This window comes from Budorcas taxicolor, chromosome 2, assembly GCF_023091745.1.
Source record: "Budorcas taxicolor isolate Tak-1 chromosome 2, Takin1.1, whole genome shotgun sequence".
NCBI lineage: Eukaryota > Metazoa > Chordata > Mammalia > Artiodactyla > Bovidae > Budorcas > Budorcas taxicolor.
The window spans coordinates 173,531,918-173,557,718 of NC_068911.1; the positions used below are offsets into that span (position 1 = coordinate 173,531,918).

At 46.3% G+C, this 25,801-nt stretch overlaps 1 protein-coding gene across 1 annotated transcript; it reads right to left on the reverse strand.

Moving 5' to 3' along the window:
• Positions 1 to 2,116: 2,116 nt before the first annotated feature.
• ELOA (elongin A) lies at positions 2,117 to 17,327 on the reverse strand. The gene is made up of 11 exons (XM_052661254.1): positions 17,186 to 17,327; positions 12,549 to 12,605; positions 11,461 to 11,567; positions 9,383 to 10,574; positions 8,923 to 9,037; positions 7,843 to 7,998; positions 7,653 to 7,750; positions 6,642 to 6,822; positions 6,228 to 6,339; positions 5,488 to 5,669; positions 2,117 to 4,567 (listed from the first exon to the last, which is right to left on the reverse strand). Exons 1-11 carry the CDS (start codon positions 17,258 to 17,260, stop codon positions 4,506 to 4,508), a joined length of 2,337 nt encoding a protein of 778 aa, XP_052517214.1. The 5' UTR covers positions 17,261 to 17,327; the 3' UTR covers positions 2,117 to 4,505.
• Between the last annotated feature and the right edge of the window lie 8,474 nt (positions 17,328 to 25,801).

Below are 25,801 nucleotides of genomic sequence, written 5' to 3' on the forward strand. Positions count from 1 at the left end.
CTGCCTCAGATCTTAGTTTCAGCACATAGGACCTTCATTGTGTCATGCGAGATCTTTCATTGTGGTGCATGGACTCTCTAGTTGTGGGATGTCGGCTTCAGTAATTGCAGTGCATGAGCTTTGTTGCCCCAGGGCATGTGGGATCTTAGTTCCTGGACCAGGGATCAAACCAGCGTCCCCTGCATTGCAAGGTGGATTCTTAAGCGCCAGATCACCAGTGAAGTCCCCAAAGCTTAGCTGTTTTGAGTCACTGGGGTTTTAGTTGTTACTGTACTATAGCCAAGCCCCAGGTTCCCCAAGCTCTTCTCTTTCTTTGCTTTGCAGTAGTTTAAGTGGCCTGGGTATTATCTGATCTTTAAGGCTGAAAGAATTCCCCTAGGACATCTTGGGTCTGGAGCTTTTTTTATAGGGCAACCACTGCAACCACTTTCTCTCTTTCTTCTATGGTAATTAGCCTGTTTAGATTTGCCAATTCTATAGGGGTCAGTTTTGGTAAGCTGTATTTCTGGAGAATTATCCACTTCATATATAGGTTTTCTGAAGTACTGCATATAGTTGTGACACAGGGTTTTAGAAACTGGGAAATTTTACATAGACATCTAGATTTCATTTACAACTCATAAGATGTGGCAACACTGGACCCTGCCTTCTACCTGGAAACAATCAAGTGGAGCTGGGTTAATAGCTCATTTTCCTTCTGTTCCCACTTGTCTTACACCAAATTCCAGGCATTTGTGATTCCTGAGGTAAGAAATTAGGTAGTGGCTGCCTTTTTGGTGGTTGTTGGGGGGTATGGTTTAAGGGACCTGGAAGAGACAAGAGTCTAAAACAGAAATTGAACTCATCTATCTGGGGCAGCAGGGGCTAAGATTTCACTTATCAGGAAGGACTGACTGACCTCAGAATAGTGCTTAGCTTGTGACCCTAAAGCTTTAATTCCTGTCAATTGGAAACAAAACTCTGCCTTTCATTCTACCTTTGGAGAGAATGAAGGACACTGAAATTTATTGAGCTCTACTTCTCTCATTTAATCCTTGTAAGAATTCCTGCGCGGTGTCATTATTCCCATTTCATAGATGAGGAAACCGAGGCTCAGAGAGATTTCACAAAGCCAGAGTGGTGGAGCCAGGATTTAAACCTGAATCTGACTCACTCCAAAGTTCATGCATTATCCTCCCACTGTACTGCTGCTGCTGCTAAGTCACTTCGGTGTGTCCGACTCTGTGCAACCCCATAGACGGCAGCCCACCAGGCTCCCCCGTCCCTGGGATTCTCCAGGCAAGAACACTGGAGTGGGTTGCCATGTCCTTCTCCAACGCATGAAAGTGAAAGAGAAGTCGCTCAGTCGTGTCTGACCCTCAGCGACCGCATGGACTGCAGCCTTCCAGGCTCCTCCATCCATGGGATTTTCCAGGCAAGAGTACTGGAATGGGGTGCCGTTGCCTTCTCCATCCCACTGTACTAGGCATTCCCAAACCAGGCTGCTCATGCAACTCATTGAGGGAGGCCTATGAAAAAGTACCTTTTTCCATATCATACTTCTGACCAATTCAGTTTTTTGTAGTGGGGCCCAGAAATCTGTATTTTAAACAGATTTTGGGAATTCCCTGGCAGTCCAGTGGTTAGGACTCTGTGTACTTTTAACTGCTGAGGGGCTGGGTTCAATCCCTGGCTAGGGAACTGAGATCCTACAAGCTATGTGGTGCGGCCAGAAAAAAGAAAAACAAATTATTTGTGTTGTTATTTCATTACTGTCTCCCCTACTAGATGCTGCTGCATGAAGGCAGGGCAGTGTCTGTCTTACGCAGCAACAGACTGGGGCCAACACAGTATTTGCTGGGTTACTGAATATGCAAGTTGCCCGCCCAAGCCAAGAGCTTTTAAACCAAGTGCTCAGTTTTATCTGTGTTGCCTTGCATTGCTCGTAGGGGTCTCCCAGCTGGGAGTCCCCCTTCCCCAGAACAGCTGTGCTACAGTACAGACAGAAATTCAGCATCCTTTACGGCCCAGCCCAGGGATTAAGATCTCTGCCTCCAGCCCAGGAACCAGACATTGTGACCGACTACCATTCTGACACAATAAGGGAGAACGGAAGAAAGACAACAGAATATGGATATTGTGTTGTTGTTTTTTTTTTATTTAGACATGGAATTTTCCTTTCTTTTCATATAACTTATCTAATTAAAATATTCATCTTGGTAGTTACCACAAAAAAGTAACATAGAAAATTGTATTTACATTTTGGGACCAAAATACAAATGAAGAGCAAGATAATACCTTGCTCCTTTCCCTCCCACTTCCCGGAAAGAAAAAGCCCCAAAGAAACTGTTCATTACACCAAGGATCACAATGGGATAATTTGCAATTTGGTGATTTGTGTGTAGTGTAGCACAGAAAAAAGGAATTGCACAAATTTTCACAAATGAGACCAAAGGTTCCACATCAACCTGTGTCTGCTCTGCAGCCATTTCAACAACCCAGGAGAGGCGGTCATTTGGAAACTCGGTTTCTCCTCGTCCCTCACTCTTCCCACCAAGTCATATCCCTGATGCAGACACTCTTAGAGGGGGCGGCAGGAAGATCTGGCTCTGGGTAAACAGATGATCCAAAGATGGGGAGTGATGTTGGGGTGTGTCTTTTATTCCCTCCCTGCTCAAAGACTCCTAATGAAGGAAATTAAATCACACACAACTGAATCAAATATGGAAAACGCGTTTCAGTGGCAGAGACTTCAACACACAGGTAAAGAGACAAATTCAAGGTGTGGACACCGAGAGGAAGCTGTCCCAGGCAACAGACGTCTGGCACCTGACCCAGGTGCTTGTGTGGTTTAGAGAAGAGGCTTCCTAGTATCACATCTGGGGAGCGGCCCGGGGGACTGGTGGAATGGTAATACATATAATCAAGAGAAAGAATGCTTTTACCCAGTTCAAAAATACAGCAAATTAAAACACAGTAATACTAGCGTCCCTCAGGCACCTTGCACAGCAATGCACACTGAACGATGCAGCGTTCGCTGCACAGACTTCTTGCTGTGTTGCTCTGCAATCTTCAGAATTAGCCTGAGGTCTACAGGATGGTTAAAAACAGTAGGTTCCATACTGTGAGCTTTGAGTGACCTTGTCAAAGGGACTAGCAACTGCCAAGCTCCATGGGCTGCCACACTAACCACACCCTCAATCTGCTTCTCAGATTTCTAAAGGTCGGGCATCTCCAATTCATAGTATCTACTTCTACCAGCGTCATGACCAAGGGGGTTCACTACTAGGCCACTGCCCTTCAACAGCCAAGAACACTGACGCTGTCCTCCTAGTTCTAATCTTTTCTCCTATGTCAACTCCAAAGTGAGATTCTCCCTTCCAAACCTGTGGATGCCCCTGTGGCTCAGACCCTTTCCTTAAACTGGTCCTTTCCTCCAAATTCTGGCTTAAAGACTCAAAAGGTAGAGAGAGTTTCAAGCTGCAAAGTTCTCTACAAAACATAGCAAATTGTGCTCTTTCAATCACATGATCTTAAAGAAAGGCAAAAACAAAACCGATTTCCAACATAGCATTACTTTTTAAAACCATTCAGCAATTCACAGGGAGTAAGAGATTAAAGTGCTGGTTTTTAAAAAACTCTTTTAAGTTGTATTTGGGGGCCTACAAAAGCCCTGCCAGGGGTTTGTGTTTTGCCCCATGCCAGTGGGGAGAGGGAAAAATAAGGGAGGAAAAGGGAGCCTAAATTTCTGGATTAGAAACTGGAAACTGTAAAAATACTGGGGTTCTGTGTCAAGTTAAACCTCAAAAGAAGCGGGACCTGGCAAAAAGAATGGTGGGGGAGACTCCAGAACGACCCTTAATAAATACTATGTGACGAGTAGAGAAGAGATGCACCTGTGCAGGACCGCAGCGCGACACTGAGACGGGTTCCCAGAGGGAGGGGGGCCGCCCGGAACACGCCAGTCTCCAGGCCAGGGCTCCCCTTCCAGCACAGGCAGCTCGCAGCGCAGTGTGCCCCACACAGGCTCCGGGGACACCCAGTCCTCTCTCTGGACCAGAGTCCGCTCAAGAGAGATGAACCGGGACAGGAGAAAGACCTCCACTAGGCTTCTAACAAAGAACCCTAAAAATAAAAGGCTAAGTGTGTGGGACAGGACCAAAACAGAACAGAAAACTTGGGGGCAGGGGGGAGGTAATATAAATACAATCTGGGGGCAATATTTATTAATTAAAACTATGTCTTATAGTTTACAAAGAAGCTAATTAATAACAAAGGTACAATTGACCTTAAAATCCTCGGTGAGAGTGAAGCTTCACATCTTCAGAACTTTGAAGCACTCGCCAGGCAAGGAGGCGGCGGCTGCAGACACCGGCTCGGGCGCACGCCCGCTGACGGCGCAGGACTCGGGGACTGAAAGCTTCCACGGAGTGAAAGGCTCTGGTCTCCTCTGGAAGTTCCATTCCCCAGCCCCCACCATCCTGTATTCCTCCCCCCAGATTTCATTTCCAAGGTAAGTCCTCGGTTTATCGTCGGGAGAACCTGTTCTTGAAAGCTTTAATCGTCTTGGCCATCATTGGGGCAATTTCTGTGAAGAGAGAGACAAGGCAGTTGTTTCAGATCCATGGCAGTTTGGACACCAGACAGCAGCGGTTCAGGCAAACCCAAGGCCTGCCACTCTTGGCTCTACGCAGCCAGATGAACCGACGCAAGTGGCAGCCCGAAGCGAACGCTTCCCGAGCCCCCACCAGGGTCCAGACAATCCCTCCCTCTAAGTCTCACAACTCACCGAGACTCGGCTGGGCCCCGAGTGGTAAGTGGCAGAACTGGGGTTCAATCCCTGCCAGACTCTAAAGGCCACTCTGAGCCACAATTTAACTCTGCTTCACCAACATCCAAACCAGCAAAAAGCACCCACTCTCATACCTGTCCTATGCAGCAACAGGTCTGAGATGAGCTAAATGCAGATACCACCTAAGAAGGACTAGCCTGCTTCTAAACGGGTTAGCCTGAGCCCAGCCAAAGCTCCCACGCTCCTGCGGGCCCTGAAGTCAACACAGAATAATGCTTAAGTCAGGACACCCCTGTAGAATACTTAGGATCGTCTATGGTAATAAAGTTAGTAAGACATGAACTAGATCCAACTAGATATAAAAAACAAATACTTGGAAGCTGAGGTTATAAAACTTCAACAAAATCATTCAGCTGTTAACTCCATGTTGTTGCCTAGAGAAGCAAGTTTACCTTTAGGCTGGAAAAAAAAAAAACACCAAGCAGAGCACCAATGAATATTCACTACGCTCAAAACTTCACACGACACACACAACACTCATATGAACAAGGCAGAGGAAGGAGGTGCTGATGCTTAGGCTAGCCACGGGCAAGGCACCACATACGCTCCACCTAACACACAGGGGCACTGATGGCGCCGCGCTAATGACGTCAAAGGGGCGCAAACACTAGCGTGAACTAATCCTGAGACATCTGAGCGAGCCCCGAGTTACTTACTCTTCACAGCCGGTTTCCTAGGATCATAGGAAACAGTGCTGCTGACCACCGGGGCCGGGTGGGCGCCACTGGTGCTCGGGCCGTCGTAGGCCGGCTCCTCGGGGCTGGCGGTAAAGCTGTTGCTGCTGCCACTGCTGAAGGAAGCCCGGCTGCTGCCTGTGGGGTACGGCGCTGGCTTGATCCTGGAGCACAGAGCAAAGCTGACAGTCAAAAGCAGGAGAAACCGAACCTCGGCACAAACAGCCTGGAGCGGGCTGGGCTGCGGACTCGGTTCTATGGCTCTGACCAGTGGACCTGCTACCTAGATTTTGCTCAAGGCTTGGAAGTGACATGGCAGTCTTTCAGGATGAATGATAATCTTGACTAACTTTTCACTGTTTCAGTGTAAATCTGTATTTCGAAAATGCAAACGTACTTAGATAACATAGTCATTGCAGTAATGTATTTTCTGTTTAAACAGAGAAAGGGAAAGCCTTAGGGAATGTGTCCCAGAAGCAGTCCCTGTTCTCCATGTAATCCTGACCTCTCTGAGGGGCAGGGGTCATTATCCAGGCCACAGTGCAGCCAAGGAAGCTGCGGCTCAGGGAGCTAGGGCCCAGTGGGTCAAAGTCAGCCTTCAGAACCCCCTCTGGCCTCACGCTGCAACCCCCACCAGACAAAATGAATTGCTTCCTGCCCTGGGACCTGCCTTCGGGCTCTCTCCCTGAGCAGGCAGAACCACAGAGGAACAGAGATCTTACCTGATTTTTTCAGGCACAGCTGCTCCTCCTGTTCCAAATTTCTCCTGCCTCCTTCGAACATCACGAGGTGGCTTGGCCACAGAGTTGACAAAGGCCATTTTTGCTTGTCGGCCTATAGATAAATGGAGGTTAACACCTGCCTTCTTGAGCTGAGATGCTACTGTTAATAATCTATGCTCTTACGGGACAAAGGCTTTTCAAGGGCCTCCAAAGGTAGTGGATAATCGACCAACCCTGGAAACCTCTCTGTAGGGTAGCATGGGTAGTAGCAGAACAAACACCTGCCCTCTGCCCGCTTCTGCAAATGCGAGAGCGCTGGGAGCCAGAGGTTCTGCCTTCGCTGAGCCCGCCACAGCCCTGACGTGACCAGAGCACAGGGCCCACTCTTCTGCCAGACCCGGCCTGCAGTCTTACCTTTGGGCTTATTGGCGTGTGCGGACCGGATGTTCTTTGTGAGGACTCGCAGCCGCTGCTCTCGCGCATCCTGAAGCCGCAGGTACATCTCCCGCCATGACTCATACTCTTCCGGCCTTTCATCCTTAAAGTCTCGGTGACAGTGAACTTTCCATAATTGATCCGTTTCTTCAATTAATACCTAAAATCAGAACCAGGACGTCATTTACATGCAAGCACTCTTAGATACCTCTTTTCCATCTTTAATCACCCATGGTGGCCAGTTTCCTAACAGTATTTTGGCCTGCACAGTTAACAGTAGTAGTATAGTAGAACACCCTAGTTCTAGGAAAAAACCGAATCCCTGAATTAAAATATTAAGTGCAAGGCACTGCTAACTGCTGCTAAGGGCTGTGGGGCTAGGAGAGAAGACAACACCAAATTAGCTTCAGATCAGTATTTTCTTGTGCAGGAAGGAGCTGAGGTGAAGTCCAGTCCAAGCATTCCCCCAATCTATTCACACTGAACCACCATGGCCAGGGGCCGCCTAAGGGGGAGATGCCACAGATCTTTTGAAACAGAGAGGGACAGCTCATGCAATCAAATGAGTGTTTCCAGCCTTAGGAGGACTGGGGGATAGATGTGTTTGCCTCTAGAAGGCACTCAGTCAATCTTCCGTGTTGATGCTCAGGTGTCCGGTGAACAAAGCTCAATCCCTGCCTTGGATCCCACGGGCTGTGCTTTTAGAATTTTTCCTTGACTTCTGAATCTAGGAAAACGCAAGGGACGTGTGGGAAATGGTCCGCCTCTCCCTGCTCCCACCTTTTAATGCCACCTTGATTCTGGCCTAAGAGGCCTACGTAAGATGCCAGGGGCAGGGGCTAACACTCTGCTTGTTTAAAGGCCCACAGGCAAACCCGGAACAGCGCTCTGACTGTTGCCTGCCCATCACTGTGGCAAATCAGAGACAAATCTATTTTTTCAGACACAAGCCAGCAAACCGCCCGCTTGCCATCCAAGCAGGATACTCACGTGATTGTACTCTTCTATTCGATACAACTGATCAGGTGTACACCTCTCCAGAACAGGTTCAAGGACAGAATATGGGACGCCTCCCACTTCAAAGATCGCTGCAGAATATCGAGGGTAAAAGGGACTGAGTAGTGGTCAGGCCACCCGGTGACCAACACGCCAGGGAGCAGAGGAGAAGCGTGTGACTTACAGTCAATGTTGTTTTTAAGCACCCGGATGCACTGCTCGTGCAAGGTCATCATTTTGGGCAGATAGGCACACTTGGAACCGGAATAGACCTGCATCTTAGAATTCATTCTCCTTCCAGTGAATCCAGCTTCTTCCTCTTCCTGGGGTGAGGAGAGTGCTGCAAGGCAAGAAAAACAGGAAGGTAAGTCATTAAAGGCACTAAGCTGGACCTCCCTAGCGGCCCAGTGGTTAAGACTCTGAGCTGCCAATGCAGGGGGCGCAGGTTCAATCCCTAGTGGGGGAACTAAGACCTCACATGCCATGTGCCGCTGTCAAAAGATTTAAAAAAAAATTTTTTTAAAGGCACTGGCTCTTCAATGAAAACTCTCCTTCTACCCCATTCTTCAGCCTCCCAGTTCCCTTTCTCAGAGGCAACCAATGCCACCAGTTTCTTATGTCCTTCTAGAAAGTCTACGCAAAAACAAGCTAATATTTATTTTATTCCTTTTAATCAATAACATACTATCATTTTGTCATTTACTGAATTTTAGAAATCACCTCAATACATAGATTTTTCCACTTAAAAAAAGTGGCATAGGATGCCATTGTGTGGATGAACCATGATCCATCTGTGAGTCTCTTGCAAAGGAGCACCTATGTAGCATCTAATTCTTTTGCTATTAAAACTAACCTTAAAAAATAAAAAAAACAAAACCAGAAAAAACCTAGACCTTTTTTTAAGCCCCTGTGGAATGTACAGAACAGAAGGCTGCTAGCAATAGCAGCTGCTAAAATTTAATGAACGCTTATTCTGTGTAAAATCCCAGAGCTCAGAGCTTTACGAGCATTATCACTTTCAATCCACCTCATAGGCAGACACCACTATTTCATCCATTTACAGAGTATGAAACTGAAGTCCAAGAAAATTAAGTTATTGCCCAAGATCATATAACTTGTAGTAGAGGCCAGAGCCGGGATTCAAACCTAAGCCATCAAACTCTAGAACCTGCGCTCTTAGAAAATGCACCATTCATGATGTCAGATCATCAATTTTTAAAATCACTTTTTCCTTAAAAAAAAAAAAAAGAGACAAGCAAATTACCTTTTCGCTTTGGTTGGAAGGATGACATCAATTCAGGGGAAGGAAGTGGACGGTAATTGGCCTGGATCACAGGTAATGGGAGGTCAGGTAATACTGGCAACACATCGCTGGGGACCTGCAGAGAAGAGACCAGTGACTGGAGAGCCCCTTTCTACCAGCACAGCTCCTTCCCACAGTCGATGCCCAGCGGTGCCGACGCGGCAGTAACTTCACAGGCAGCAGGAGGAGAGGCAGCAGCCATGCCTGATGCCACCTAAGTCAGGAGACACACAGATGGGCCCAGCACGATGGAATGCCTCAGGAAAACTTTTCTCGGGTTCTACCGACCCTGGTGGCCAGAGAGGCCAGGAGGAAATTATTTCAGACTGAAATTCAGCAAGTCACGGAAAAGCCAGCCAAGCAAATCAGCAGTGGGGTTGCAGGCCCAGGTGCTCTGGGTGGAAGGGGCCGCAGGGGTTACCTTTTTCAGCTTGGCTGAGTCGGCTCCAACTGGCGGAAGCTTCTCGGGCTTGTTTTCATTCACCTTAGGTAATTTCTGAACTGAGTCCAAGTTTTTACTAGTGCTTTTTGAATCATTTTTTTTAAGTCCTTTTTCTCCGGGAGTCATGGTTGAAGTTTTTACAACCTTTTTCTTTTTCTTCCGGGGCTGGTCATAGCTGAGGTATGACTCAAAAGACATGGTGGGCTTCTCAAATTCATCATCCGTATCTGCCTCCTCACCTTTAGGGAAGGAAGCCACCGACTTTCTGTCTGAATGCGAAGGTTTGACTTTCCCCTCTTGAGTCTTCAGGTTGTTAGAAACCTTCTCTTTGGCCTTGGGCAACAGGTCTCCTGCCCCCTTGCCCACGTCCGAGTTTTCTAGACTCTGCTTGTTTTTGTCTGATTTGGTTTTCTCGGAGTCTCTAGGTTTTGGCTTTTTAAGGTGGTTGTCTGAAGCCACCTCCAAGGCGGGTAAGACCTTCTTCTTGGCGCTGCCCTCCTTCTCCTTCTCTTTCTCTTTCCTGACACCAGAGGGCAGTTTCTCCTTTGTGTTGTCCCCAGAGGTCGGCCTCCGGTTTTCCTCTTTGGAGACGACCTTGTGCGACTTTTCTTTGCTCAGAGAAGCCTTCTCGTCTCCTTTGGCATCCGCCGGACGTCTTTCTTTATGGGAAGATCTGTGCTCCTTGCTCTGACTCGCGCTTTCTCTGCCCTGGGCTTCCCCCACGTGTCGTGCTTGACTGACCCCCAGTCTGTCCTGAAAGGTGTTACCATGGCCTTTGCCAGGCTTCTGGTGGGGAACAAAGGGCTCATGGTCCTCCTCCAGGGATCTGTAATGGTCCAAAGACATGTGATGAGGGCTGGTGGATGGTGGAGGGGACTGAACGTGGCCGTAATCGGAAGACTCATGGTCTGAAGAGTAAACTGGAGAAGCTCTGTGGCACCTCTTTCTTTCATCTCTCCTCCCGTGACTGTGAGATACTTTGTGAGGCCGCTCGAGCTCTGGGAGTTTTCTGTGCTTTTTCTGTCTATGATCAGGACTATACGGCTGGCTGCTGGAGGCTTTCCAGCTTTCCGGGTAGTCCCCCTCAATCTCTGCCTCTTCCCTCAGGGCATCCCTGGGGCGCTTCCGAGAACTGCTCTTCTCAAAGTTCTGTTCCTCAGGCTCTGTGGTTCTAAAACAAAAGGAAAAAACAGAAAAAGTTCAGGGTAATCCTTGTTCATAAGACAAAGTCACAGAACCTGAACTCACAACACAGATGAAGAGTTTACATAGTTAGAAACATGGGCTTGGGAAGAAGGTCCTGCTCAAAGATACTCAACTAGGTTTTAAAACTGGGAAAACTCAAATATTCCATAAATGGAACATAATGAGTTTAACTACAGGCTACAAAGAAGATCAAGTATCTTGTGTACGTGAAAATGCTTAAAAAGCTTTTCAACACAGGGAAATACTGAATTTGTTACATTAAAAAGGGGCAGTAATTTACATCAGTTTATTCACAACTGTATAAAAATGACTTTTAAGACCAGCTTAGAAAGAAACATTCCAAAATGTCAATAATGCTGATCTCTGGAAGGTACAATTTAGAAATTTTTATTGAGTTCCCTGGTGGCCTAGTGGTGAGGATTCTGGGCTTTCACTACTGTGGCCCAAGGTTCAATCCCTGGTCAGGGAACTGAGATCCCATAAGCCATGAAAGTCAAAGTGAAGTCACTCAGTCGTGTCCGACTCTGCGACCCCATGTGCTGTAGCCTATCAGGCTCCTCCATCCATGGGATTCTCCAGGCAAGAGTGCTGGAGTGGATTGCCATTTCCTTCTCCAGGGGATCTTCCCGACCTAGGAATCGAACCTGGTTCTCCCACACTGCAGGCAGACCCTTTACCGTCTTGAGCCACCAGGGAAGCTCCAGAGGCAGTACCAAAAAGAGAAATTTATTCTTCTACTTTCTAAATATTTTATAATATTCTTTAATGATCGTGACTTATTTTTTTATAATTGAGGCAGAACAAACATTTTAAATAAGAAGGCAGAGAAGGAATAAAAGAACTTTTCCTACCGTTCTACAGGAACCAGCTTCTTCCACTGGGCCACCAGGTCCCTGGCAAAGGTTCCGACGTGCTCGTGTTTTCGCAAGCTGTTCACCGTTTTCCCAACTCCAGTCTCCTACAGAGTTGACAAAGGAATCGTTAGAAGGTTGTGGAACTAGGCTCATAATTTTCTAAAGAAACAAAGCCTCCTACATTCCAACAAACCAATACTTCATTCCAAAAACATACACGTCTCAGTACAAAGTTAGTTTGTGTCAATGTGCCGAGCCTCTAATGACACACAGTAGCAAAGCATACCAAATTCAGAAGAGGAAAACACTAGATTAAAACACTTCTGGAGGGACTGCCCTGGTAGTCCAGTGGTTAAGAATCTGCCTGCTGGTGCAGGGGACACAGTTTCAATTCCTGGTCCAAAAGGTTCCACATGCCTGGGGGTGACTCAGCCCACGTGTCACAACTCCTGAAGCCCACTCGCCCTAGAGTCTGCACTCCACAAGAAAAGCCACTGTGATGAGAAGCCTGCTCGTGCCAACTAAAAAAGCCTGCGCACAGCAATAAAGACCCAGCACAGCAAAAATAAATACAGTAAAAAAAAAAAAAAAATCAAGCCCATGGTTTATAAGACATAAAACACTTCTAGAACTTTAAAAATAATAACAAGAGTGATTATGGCAGGTGTCAGATCCTGACCTTAGAGTATTGCATCTGGTGTCTGAGTTAATACTTTTTTTTGGCCACACTGTGTGACTTGTGGAAACTTAATTCCCCAAACCAGGGATTGAACCCAGGCCCATGGCAGTAGAAGCAGAGTTCTAACCACTGACCCACCAAGGAACTCCTTGAATTAATACTTTAGAACAGTTTCATCACCCTAAAAAGAAACCAGTTCCTCCCACCCCTGGTAATCACTAATCTACTTTCTGTCTGTGGATTTGCCTACTCTAGACATTTCATATAAACAACACCACACAATATGTGACCTTGTGTCTGGTTTCCTTCACTTCTAGCCCATGGTCTTAACCTTACTGTATAATCTCTCCAATTGCAAAGGGGATGAGATACAGTTGTATAATATCTAAAATTACACAGCTCTTACCGCAAGAATGTCTACAGTAATGGGCAGGGCAGAGAGTTTCTTCAAATATTTCAATAGCTGCAGAGAGAAATTAAATACACATTAATTTCTATAAAATCATAATCATTCCCTGAACAAATATCAAAGAATAATATCTAATGCAAAGTGCTTACTCTGTGTTATACAGTATTAAGTATGGTTATCATCCTACTTACAAGAGCGAAAACAGACGCAATAAAGTTAAGTTACTTGTCCCAGGATGCATGTAGGGCAAGATTCACTCAGGTCTTTAGATTCTGTGGCTTTAGATTCTGTACTTTCAACCACTATGCGACACCAAGGGAAGCCCTATCAGTTCTAATATAAGTCATCAACAACTACCGTTCTGCCCCAGTTAGAATTTCTGAGAAAGGTGCTGAATGTAGGAGATTACTCATGGAGGAAAGTAAAAAGGAGAAGAGGTCTCTACAGGAAAAGGGAATCACATTTCCAGAGAAAGTGTGTCTAACAGAATTGGGGTTTTTGTTTGTTTGCTTTTTGATGTTAAGTGGGAAGCCAAGACCAATTTCAAGTTGCTAGAATAGGAGCTTTGCATTGCAAATGGTGAATGAAAATGTCTGGGTAGACTGGAGAAGCAATCTGGGTTTGGCCATATTTCCTTTCTATAGTATAGTCTCTTGAACTTGATAAAAATCAGAGGACAGCAGAGCTGTTAAGATAGAGTCTCAGTCACAGACAGGCTTCAATGTGCCCCTGCCACTTTCTTGTGGGGTGATCTTGTGCAAGTCACTAACCTCTCTGAGCCTCAGTTACTTCATCTGCAAAACAGAACTGAATCCTGTCTCTACTTATTCACAGGTTGTGAGGATTCAAACCATGTCTATAGCCCTAGGGCCTGGAATGCTATACAAGCTCAATCAACGCTTATTAATCATTTCATTCTTCAACTGACCATTCGTTAAATAGCTACCCTTAATCTTCTACCAGATATTCTCAGCCAGTTCCTACTTGCTCCACTTCTACCCAAAGTCATGACTGCTATGCCATTCTCTAGGAAAGGTTTATGAATATATAAATTTACATTCAAGGAGTGCCAAAAGAGTACAAGTTGTTCAAAATAGATTAACTATGACTGCCTTTATATTTAAATATCTGATAACAGGATCTGTTCTTTTTACATGTGTAGCCCAGGCTATAATTAGTATGCCATATTGCTACTAGGTGGAGTAGCAAGTATGTTTTTCTGGTCATTCTACTTCAGTAATTACTGAACACAATCGCTAGGCAGAGCAACTGGATCACATGTGATTATCTTGTTTGATTGGGAACAACTGAGAAGCCAAGTAGTGTATCTGTGGAAAACTATGCTCTGCTTCCAATTCAATCACCACCACCATCCAACTCAGGACAAAGCATATGTGTATTTCTTGTCACCCAAGTGATGGGTGCCAAGATTCCTGCCAAATCCTTTTCTTAAAAAAGAAAATTTAGAATATCTGAAAAGATCAAAAACAGACTGTCTCCTCTAACACCATTCTCTGGAAGGCATTTATATATTGAATACTATTTATTGTCCATTGGCTACTACGTTAAGTTCTTACACCTGTTAGCTCATTTCATTCTCGTTAACCAACTCTATTAAATGGATTTTAGGTTCCCCATTTTACAAATATTGAAATTGAGCTCAGTGAGATTAAGGTAACTTGCCTAACAAGCAAGTCAGTCAAGTGTGTTTAACACCGCAGGCATTGGGTTGGTAAAATGTTACAGAAAAACCCCTTTGGCCAACTTAATACTACAAAGCCACATTAAAAAAAAAAAAAACACTGTCCTTAGAAGAGAGGCAAAGAAAATGTTCCTCTTAGCACACGTGACATAAAGCAGAAGAGTCCCTCCTTAGTGTTACAATGTCAGATAGTTTAGAGTCTGCAGAGGAAAGAAGGTCACTACCAGGACCTCTATAAGAATAGGGCTAGAAGTCACTGAAGGTGTTCATCTTGAAGCCTAGCACTAACTCGAAGTGTAAATCCTGTCTGCTTCATTGTGGGTTAGAAGGGGCGACTTAAAAGCAGACAAAACTAAAACCCTGGAGATATTTAAACCAATTTAGCCGAAGCCAAGAGAAACATGGCTTCAGAGCCTCTCTATTCTCAATGAGGTTCAAAGAAGAACAAAGCATTAAAAAGGTAAAGCTCTTTGGACATCCTCAGGTAAGTGGAAACTTGCTGTTAGCAAACTGAGGGACCAGTTGTAGTTTGCAGGAAGTGATAACAAGTCATTGAGAAACAGAAAACATTTGCACAGTCCATGCTTAAGAATCTCAGTTGTCCTTTGCACGCCACTTCATCCCAAAGAGCTAAAGATGTTCATAGTGTTGACCCCTTGTTCTCCACTTGCCTTCAAACTGTGTTCCTGGTAATTTCCATGTTCAAACGATAACACGTGACAAGTAACTTGACCAGCCATGAAAACTGTTTCCACCTCAATAGTAGGAACCAAGTGGCCCTGGTTTGCCTGATACATTTTCCCCCAAGTAAGCTAGATTATACATGGGCTTAAAGTGAAAACAGCGTTATAGTTAAACATCTATATGTTCAACACTGGAAAATCCATCCACAGAGGTGTAGGATCAACCCTTTGGCTAATAATGGTTTGAAATCAAGATTTAGTTTCAAATTTCAATACTGCTATATAATCATCTTGCAATTTCAAGAACAACCTGTGGGAGCTTGCTGGGTTAACAGAAGGTTGAGAAGGCCGGGGTGCCAGCTTGCAGTTTTCCCTCTGCATTAGCTCATTTGTGAATGCCAACTATTGTGCCCTTTGCAAAAATGATCTTCATAATGCAAAGTCAGAAGTTTAGGGTGACTGTCTGTGCCCAGATACTCAAAATCACTCCTAGTTGGAATAGGTTGAGAAGTCAAACAAACCTTTTTTTACTTTGAAATTTCATGCGCATCAACAACTAGAAAAGCTACTTCAAAATTCAAGTTCTAGTGGGGAAATGGCTATAGATACTAAATGGTGCTTTTTTCTTTCTTTTTTTAAACCCAATGGAAGACGAAACTGGGGAGATAAGAGGATTTACATAATGTTTTAAGGTTTTAAAGTCACTAGCAAACTCACAGTGTCTGGGAAAACAAGCTAGTACTCAGAAATAATGACCACTGATTAGAAGCCCACAAAGGGTTATTGTGAAAAGAAACTTGTAAATATGTCTGTCCACTAGGTATTGAAGCCAGGATAGAAAATATAACACAAAACAAGTGGAAGCATTGCAGTTTTCACAGACTTAAAGCTCTAATGTCGTCCTGAAGAAGTGGATCTTTGAGCTAGGTATGCATGAGAAGCAAGTCGTCTGATAATGAGATACAGCCTTTAGAAAGAAAAAAACCTCACCTATGACAGACCGAGAACAAGGTGAAGAGAAAGGGACCCATCAAGAAAAACTGTAAAGAGTGGAGATTAACATCTACTGAGCACTTCCGCCTTTTGGTGCTGTCCTAGAAGAAGCAGGTGAGGAAACTGGCTTAGCAAGGAACATCCCTCCCCCCACCCCCCACCCCCTCAATGTCCATGGCTAGCAAATAAATTAGAACTCAAATCTCCTCACCATTTTCTCTCTAATGACTCCCTGGATTATTTCCTCTTTAAAAGGCACTCTGGGATTTACAGAGCCAACTCTTAAGGACTGTACAACAGCGGCTATAATGCTGACAGAAATGTCAAACACCTTGAGCGTTTTTATCACTGTCTTTCAATTAAAAAAAAAAAAAAAAAACTAACATCCACCGGACCCTCGACACTGAGAAGCTGAATGGAAGAAAAATCGGAGGGAAAAAACCCCCCAAAACATGCATTTAACTTATGGAAACAGTTAAGGGGGGGGAACAAAACTAGCCGAGCACAATTAAAAATGGTTGCCCATCAATCGCAGCCGCCAGAAACGGTAGCCCTTACCTTTCCAGCAATGCCAGAAGGAAAAGGAAAATCTAGCGGCAACTTCTAACCCCGTTTCTCCCCACCTCTTACAATTACAACCTAAGTTTTTAGTTAGGGTGACATGAGGTTTATTTTTGCTTTGAAAGAGATTTACCGAGAAAGCAAAAATAATAGAGTCCACGTTCTAATTATCAAGGCGGAAAGAATTAAAAAACGTCTTAAGGACGCAGGGACCACACACCGAGCCTAGGTTCCGTCAGGCGCAGGCAGAGGACCACTCCCCTGCTACCCCCTTCTCTCCAACAAACATGAAAAAGACGGGAAGAAATCAGGGGACGGATCGCGCAGGGGGAGTAGCTGAGCGGGCAGGAGCTAACTCCGGGCGGGGAGCTCTCCCGACAGGAAAACAGCGGGCCCGGGACGCCCGGGGGAGGACGCGGCGAGCCCCGCCGGCACGCGGCGTCCGCGCGGAGCGCGCCCCGGCCCCGGCACAAGCCGGAGGCCCGGGCCCGCCGAGGCCGGCCGCCCTGCGGGCCCCACCGCGTGGGCAGCGGCCGGACGGCCACGAAGTTGCCCGCCGCAGGCCGCAGCCCGGCGGGGCCCGCGCCGCGGGTCCGAGCCCCCCGCGGCCGCGCCCGGGCCCGCGACCGTTACCGGGCCGCGCCGCGCCCAACGCCCGCCCCGCGCCGCACCAGCCTGGCCGCCCGCTCGCTCACCTTCTTCGGGTCTGCGTTCGTGGCCAGGCGCGCCTGCAGCTTCTCCACAACTTGCAGCGCCGACTCCGCCGCCATCGCTGTCACTGGCGCGGCCTCCTCGCCGGAACTGGGCTCGCGTCGCGTCCTCGGGCTGCGGCCCCGCCCTCCGTGCGTCCCCGGCGGAGACGGAAGCGCCACCGGTCCCTTCCGGGCCTCGGCGAAGTCGGGGGGCGGGGAGGGCGGGGTGCGCGGGGGGTGCCGCTCGGCCGCAGGCCCCGCCCCCGCGGCCGGGAACCCGGGCCCACTGCGCGCCGCCGGGGGCCCGAGCGCGCCGGGAGCCGGGCGGCCGCTTAGTCTCGGCGCGCCGGGTGCTCCGCGCTGGTCGCCGCGGGACAGCCCCGCTTCTGGTCCTCGGGGGCGCGGAGCCCAGGCCCGAAAAGACCACGCTCCGATGTCCAGCCGAGGCGGAATGTGGACCGTAGCGCCGGACCCTGGTTTTATAAATCCGGGCCGGTCCCTTGCGCTGTTAGCCACGCCCTAACTAACACCTGTGTGTGGTTGCTTAGTGGGTCTGCGGCTAATGAAATCAGCAGGGATTAACGCTAGTGACCACTCTTGATTGGGCGCACTGAAGCCCAGTGATTTCGTTAGCTTAATTTCACTCTCAGTACAACCCAATGAAAGGAGTCATATTATCCCCATTTTACAGATGAGGAACGCGTAGCTCAGGGGGATGGAGTTAACTTGCCTGTGGTCACGTAACACCAAAGAAGTGATGCTGGAATTTGAATCTAAACAGTCTAGGTTCACGGTGAACGCACATCTCTTGAGTAGGTGAAGGATTTGAGGCCCAGAGAGTGAAAGGGATTCGTTAAAAGTCATACAAGAGGTAACAGCCCATGTTTCACTTTCACCCCAGAACAGTGCCTGGTACCCGAGTACCAAATAAATACTTCTTGAATGAACCAATGGCTGTTTCCTCTAAACCAGTAGGCCTGAATCAGACCAGTCCAAGACACCATCCCTGAGGGTTCTTACCCTCATCCCAGAAGCACTAAATTTTACTATTAATAAACTATTATCATGGCTAGAAAGAGCTACTAAACAGTTGAAGGGGCTTCCCTGGTAGTTTAGCTGGTAAAGAATCTGCCTGCAATGCAGGAGACCCTGATTTGATTCCTGAGTCAGGAAGATCCCCTGGAGAAGCAATAGGCTACCCACTCCAGTATTCTGGCCTGGAGAACTCCACAGACAGAAGAACCTGGCAGGCTACAGTCCATGGGGTTGCAAAAGAGTCTGACACGACTGAGCAACTTTCACTTCAAACAGTTGAAAATTGGTTTAAAATACCAGCATTGATTACATCCTGTTGGATTAGATCAGATTGGATTACAAACTAATCTGATCACCATCAGCAATTCCCCAATGTACCCAGCCTGACTCCTCACCCAACCTGGGAAAGCCTAGCAGCTCTCCAGGTCTCTGCTCCAGGAAAAGTAAAAGAAATGACATAAATTGTTTCTTCCAATCAGCTTTCATTCACTAAATTGAGAAGCCCTCCACGCCTCTGCTCCGGGCCCTTTCCTCTGCAACTAACCCTTTTTGGGTGTAAATTGTCAATTTATTCTTCTGTTTTGTCACTGGGCTGTTTATTCAGCACAAAGTGCAGGTGACTGACCTGACCAACTTTATTTAAGCTGCACTGTGCAGCTGGAGGGATCTTAGATCCCCAACCTGGGACTGAACCCAGGCTCATGGCAGTGAAAGTGCACAGCCTTAACCACTGGACCTCCAATGCAAGGGAACTCCCTGAGCTGTCCAACTTTAAATCTCTATTGCCCAGCACAATCCAATCCATATAGTCAGCAATGGATAAAAAGTCCATGAAGATTAATACCCATTCGGTGCTCTAGAACTCAATCACAGGGTGTAAGAAAACATATCAAACTGGTGTGAGAAGCCTTGCATTCTAGTCCCAGGCCTAAAATCTCCCTCTCCTGCACAGGAAATGCTTAATTTATATTTACATTTTAAATGCATTCCATTTTGAAAATGTAACATTGGTATAATGGATACATGGGCTCATTCCTGAAGCAGAATTGCTGACTAACTGACCTGGCATATACTTAGTGCACTGGAACAGGATCTACCCAGGAGAGATCTCACCCCATCTATCTCAGCAGGAGGCAGGGTCACCTACAAAGTAAAGAACTCTTACACTTGAATATTGGTCGTCTTCTCAGATCTGTTAATTACGTTGTCATTCTGATTAAAAAGAATGTTTTTAACCTGTTTTTAAAATGATACTCTGTATATGTTCACTGGGGGATTACCAGCTCATCCTTGGTTTAAGGAACAGAGTGAGTTCCTCAAAGCCTGCCATTGTTTTGTCCATCTTGGATCAGCAACACCTAGCATACAGGTGACGTCCCTATAAATTGAGCTAATTACTATTCAACTTAAGGCCAGTCCAGAGTGTCATCTGAAAACCTGAGGGGGTTAGAGCACTCTGGTTAGATCCCTTTGAGAGAGAACGTAAAAGACCCATCTTTTAAAACAACAACATAACATGTTCTGAAGGCACGTTTAAAGCTATATTGGGTGTGGGGCGGGGGGGAATGGGCACAGAGACACTCAACTTCTGCTATGCGCATTTTTGACTTTTTTAAACAAATATGTTCTACTTTTACAACAAACACAATTTAAAGGTCTTTTAATTTTGGAAAAGAGCAATCTCAGGCTGGTTGGCAGTAGACTCATTTAAAGCACTGAAAGACAAGAGGAAAATGGAAAAATAAAAACCAAAAAATAAAAACCAACCAGTTTGTCTTCAATAGCAGAAAGGGGCTCTTGCCTTTCATGGCAAAAGGTCCAGTGGGATTCTCTGGGCTGGACTTGCGTGCTGGGTGAGGAATCCTGGTGGATGGCGGGCTTTTCCCTGTGCCTCTTCTGGCCTGGGCTCTGCCACTCCTCCGTCTTACCAAGTGGGCAGCATCTTAGGTTTGTGGGGTGGTGAGTGTAAAGGGCACTGGGTTGGGGGCTCAGCGACAATCTGAGCTCTGATCCCCACCTCTACCAGTGCTGGCTGTAGTCAAGTTACTTAAACTGGCTGAAATTGTTTCCTTACAGATTTTCTCATTAATATGTCATATGAAGTAAGTGACATACAGAAGGTATTTTTTAAGCAGAAATTATTAGAGAAAAATCATGGCCTTGGTAAAGAGAATATTATGTTCTGCTGTAAAGGGAACATCAAACCCTCCCTCTTGGCAGTTTTGTTCTGCACTGTTCTCTTCCTCAATGGGCTCATTTTTCTGAACTGACTACATTCAACTCTGTTTCACATCCTTCAGACATGTTCAGTTGGCGATTTTACTTAGGCATGGCATCTTTCTGAGTTTCACAGAAACTCAGATTTGCCCTCCTCAAATGTGGTGATGCAAGTGAAGACCGCCAGGTCCAGGGAATGGTGTCTGGCATCCAAAGTCCACACCTTTCATAGACTTGCTTTGAAATCTGATTTGATTAAACTCTCTATTGACTAAGGCTATTAACTGAGGCCTTCTTGTCTAAGAGGGCAAGCTCAAGCATTCTATAATGCCCTTGAAGAGCAGTCCACTGAGAATCTGTATTTAATAGGGAGGAAAAAGCTACCATAAAAATTAAAAAAAATTTTTTTAATTAAAAAGTAACAAGGATATACTTTGATACTCTTATACTATGAATTTATACAAGATGTATCCAGGTAGAAACCTAACCACCTTCCCTTAGTTCTAGTTCACATTTGTTACATCATCCAACACAATTTGAAACTGCCTTATTTAGTGGTTCATGTTCTTACAGTCTCTTCCCACTATGTAAGCTCCATGAGGCATCACTGTGGCTAAAGCTACTTAGAACATAGTAGGCATTCAATACTGACTGAGTCGAATGAAAGATCTACTTCATGAAATTATTGCTTGGACTTAATGAGACTACGTGTGAACATACTATCAACCAACAATGTTTTGTTAACCCTCACCATTTTACTTTCGTTCAATGCTTTCAAACTGTGTTGTTGGAGCAGACTCTTGAGAGTCCCTTGGACTGCAAGGAGATCAAACCAGTCAATCCTAAAGGCAATCAGTCTTGAACATTCATTGGGAAGAGTGATGCTGAAGCTCCAATACTTTGGCTGCCTGATGTGAAGAACCAACTCATGGGAAAAGGTCCCGACGCTGGGAAAGATTGAAGGCAGGAGGAGAAGGGGACGACAAAGGATGAGATGGTTGGATGGCATCACTGACTCAATGGACATGAGTTTGAACAAACTCCAGGAGATAGTGCAGGACAGGGAAGCCTGGCATGCTGCAGTGTATGGGGTTGCAAAGAGTCAGACACAACTGAGCAACTGAACAATAACAAATCCATTTTACAGATAAGGAAATTCATGCTTTGGAAACTTAAGGGACACCATGCCCTTAGCCCCAGAAACTGAGAGTGTGGGTGTGGTCTTTGCTGAAAATGCCCTTGGAAGGAAGTTGTAAGATCTGAGAATGCCCTTGGAAGGAAGTTGTTAGAAAAAGTGTGAGATAAACAAAGGCAGCTTGCCCGGAACACATAAGGCTATACAATAAAGAGAAGGAAAAGAGAAGAGGGAGGGAGGAGAAGGAGAGATTGATTGGATTCAGTCTGAATCTATTAAATTTTCACCCCCACTATTAGCAAAGGTTTAGGAGCCTTCCGAGTTTGGGTATCCACAGATTCTCAGAGGGATCCATGTCTCCCTTATCTCTGTGAGAAAGCAAACTAACCAACCACCGGGTTAAGTAGAGAAGCAAGCAGCGCTGCAGCCAACACGGGGAGGACTGCTGCTTGCTGAGGGCCTTCTAAGTGGCTCTGCTCTCTGCTCTCCGCTTTCCAACCGTCTCATGAGGCATTTTAAGGATGGAGAACCCAAGGCTCAGAGAGGCCAAGCAACTAGTGCAAACACAGTAAATGATAAACCCAAAACGTGAGCCAAGGTCTCCTCAGCTCGGAAGCTCATGCTGACTTACACGCCGTGCCTCAACACCTGGGTGCTGGTCACCTCTCCCCCTTCTCTGACTCACCGCTTACCTCTGGTGAGGCCTGCTTCCTCACCTGTTAACTGAGGAGGCCCAATGTATCAAAGCAATGATAACAAAACAGGGATCACATTGTAACAGGGATCACATTGTAACAGGGATCACATTGTAACATCACTCCCATTTCTTGGTGCTTACAATGTGCCATATATTATGCTAAGCAATCTGCGTTAACTATCAACTCTACTAAAAACAAGCTTGCAATATGGATATCATATCATCTCCATTTCACAGACAAGGAAACTGAGGATGTGTGACCTACCCAAAGTCAGAGAACCTGTAAGCGGCACAGCTAGCAATCAAAGCCAGGTTTCTCCAGCACCAAAGCTCAAGCCCTTTGACCTTAAGCTGCCTGCTTTCCCTTGCCAACGAGGCCACTTGGCAGGACACCATCCAAGCGACACACTTCATTCATTCATTCACTTCGGCGTTGGTGCTGGAATGGACCCAGAAAGGGGGAAGACAGTACTAGATGAATTTTGTGAGGAAGGCAGGGGGCAGATTATGGAGGGTTTTAGAGACCATGGTAAGGACTTCGTATTTTATTGTCGGGTAGGGGGGTGGTAAAACCTACCAATTAATTATTTTAACACTGTAGACAATATATCAAGAATTAAGGACTATAATTTATTTGATACTGTGCTTTAAAACAAACTCAACAATCCCTTTTAACAGCCATTTGATCAGAGACTGTAATTGCCATATATACAACAGTGCACACACACACGCACACACACACACACCTTTGTTTTTCTTCAAAGCACTCATCAAGACCTAACAGACAGTTGATCCTTAAACAACACTGGAAGGTTAGGGGTGCCAACATCCCTCAAAACCCTGTGTATAACTTTACAGTCAGCCCTCTGCACCCATAGCTCCCCATCTGTGAATCAGCCTTGCATGGCAAGCAGGGTAGTGTAAGTGTGGGAAAAGTCTGCCTGTAAGTGGACCCACGCAGGTCACACCCATGACGTTCAAGGCTCAACTCTATTTTATATAGTGTCCGCCTCTCCATCTCTAGAATATAAACCCCATGTTTTTGTTCACTGTTTTATTCATCATCACCTACCACAGTGCCTGGCACACAGCCGGCAGTCAGCGGATATTTACTGCATGAACAAATAATAAAGGTGTGTCATATGCCCCCTGCAGAGAGCAGTCTACATTCGCTGTCCATGCTGTTCATCTCCTCAATCAATATGAATGCTAGTTTCTGTTCTCACCACTGTACTGAAAATAACTTTTCCAAGGTCATCAGTAAAATCCCAATTGCAACACCTGAAGGTGTCTTCCCCGTGGCGGACCTCTCCGCTTTTTCTGACACTGGTGATTTCTCCTCTCTGGGCAACTCTGCTTGTTGGCTTCCTTGACACTTCCTCTCCTGATTAACTCTGAGCGTTTCTGACTGTTCCTTTTCTGTCTCTTTAACGGCTTCCTTTCCTGCCACTTTTCTCCCAGGTTTAGTCCTGGGCCCACTACTATCACAGCACTACATTGTTTTTGGGCATTCTCATCTATTCTCATGGTTTCCATCACCAGCTATTGACTGGTAATTCCCAGATAGCGTCCCAAGCTTTAGACTGCCTGAATGAGAGCAGGATCCATCTGGACGGACATTCCCCAACGATGTCCCCCATGGCCCCATGGCTCAGCAGACTCAAGACGGAACTTGCCGTCTTCGCCTCCTTTCCTCTGGCGAGCTAGGAGCTGCTGAGACCAAGATGACTGAGAACACTGATGCCCCAGGACTTCCATCTACTCCTTCCTAGAGGAGGGCAAAGATGGGTGGTTAGCCTGGGAGAAAATGCGGGGAAGCACCAACAGCAAGACAGCTGCCCCGTAGCTGGTCTATTAGAGGCTCGTGCCCTCAGTCTCGAGGACTGCCTGTGCCCAGCGGCTCTGCTCTGAGCCCTCATCCTGGCTGTTTTATGGGCATCTCCATCTCGGAGGCTCTAAGGGCATCTCAAATGCAAACCTGGCCTCATGGTCCTTCTTCCTCATCCTTCCCTACATCCACATTCGGTGCTGTCACCCCGTTTCCAGGAGAGAAACCGGAAAGCCCTTCCTGACTCTTTTCTCTCCTGTCACATTTAATTAATCCTGGTGATTTTTATTCCCCAGTATCTGTTGATTCCATCTACTCCTCTAAAATTCTATTGCCCTGCACCCTTCTGGGCTCTTAAAAGACATCTGTTCTCTCAGACTCTCTGAACACTTCTCTAACAATTGCCTAGACTCCTTTTATTTGTGGAAGGGGACATTTTTACGCAGAGCAAGGACCTAGCAAGAATTTTCTTTTCATTGAGTTTCTTTGTACAGCTAACTTGTTTTTATGTCAAGTAACAATAATTTTTAAATTTTGATATGAAGTTTCATTTCCTTCTAAATAAATTTACTTAAGTTAAAAAAAAAAAAAGAAGAAGAAGAGTGAATCTCTTTACATAAAAATTAACTGGGTATTCGGTAGTATCTGCTTGGGCTTCCCAGGTGGCTCAGTGGTAAAGAATCTGCCTGCCAATGCAGGAGATATAGGAGACACAGTTCCAATCCCTGGGTTGGGAAGATTCCTTGGAGGAGGAAATGGCAACCCACTCCAGCATTCTTGCCTGGAGAATCCCAAATACAGAGGAGCCTGGCGGGTTACAGTCCATAAGGTCAGAAAGACTTGGACATGACTGAGTGATTGAACACACCCAGCAGTAAAAATCATGAAGGTCGTTTAAGAATGACAGAAGTATAGAAAACACTAAGATCCAAAACCCTAAAGGGAACATATGAGCTGGAGCCGTATGAAACTGATGATATCTCTATTTTTGTTTTGACCTACAAAAATGACAATTTCATATGGCTCAGCCTACAAAGTCCTGGGAATTTCTTGGTAGTCCAGTTTGGTTAGGGCTCCAGGCTTTCACTGCCAAGGGCACACATTCAATCTCTAGTCAGGGAATTAAGATCCCACAAACCTCAGCGTGGAGCTAAAAACAAACAAAAACAACCCTAGAAAGCGTTATGCTTTCTAGCCCCTGCCTATGTTCCAGCACAACCAACCGCTTGCCACTGTTCTGCACACAGCACGTCAGTCCTCAACTCTGTGCCTTTGCCCAAGCCAGTCCTTCCACCGGGATGCCCCCACGCTCTTAGGGCTCAGGTGCCACCACCCTCGGGAACCTTCCTTGCCGTCTGCCCCCTGAAGCACGGGAGGCGCGCCCCCTCAGTGCTTCCTCAGTGCAGTCAGCATGTGTCTGCACGTTTGGCTCTGTCTCTCCAGCTAGCCGATGGACTCCTTTAGGGCAAGGACTCTTCTTAAATGAATCTCTGTAGCCTCTGCCTGGCACACAGTAGCCCCTCAATTAATCTGCAGCCAACCAAGTGAGGGAGTCAATGGAGATCTACAAAGAAGGGGGGCCTAATTCTACCTAGAAGGCCAGAGGAAGCTTCAGAGAGGAATCGTTTGACCTAGACCTCCTTGAAGGATGAAAAGGAAGGAATTTGCTAGGTGAGGAGTGAGTGCAAAGACACTGCAGGTGAGGCA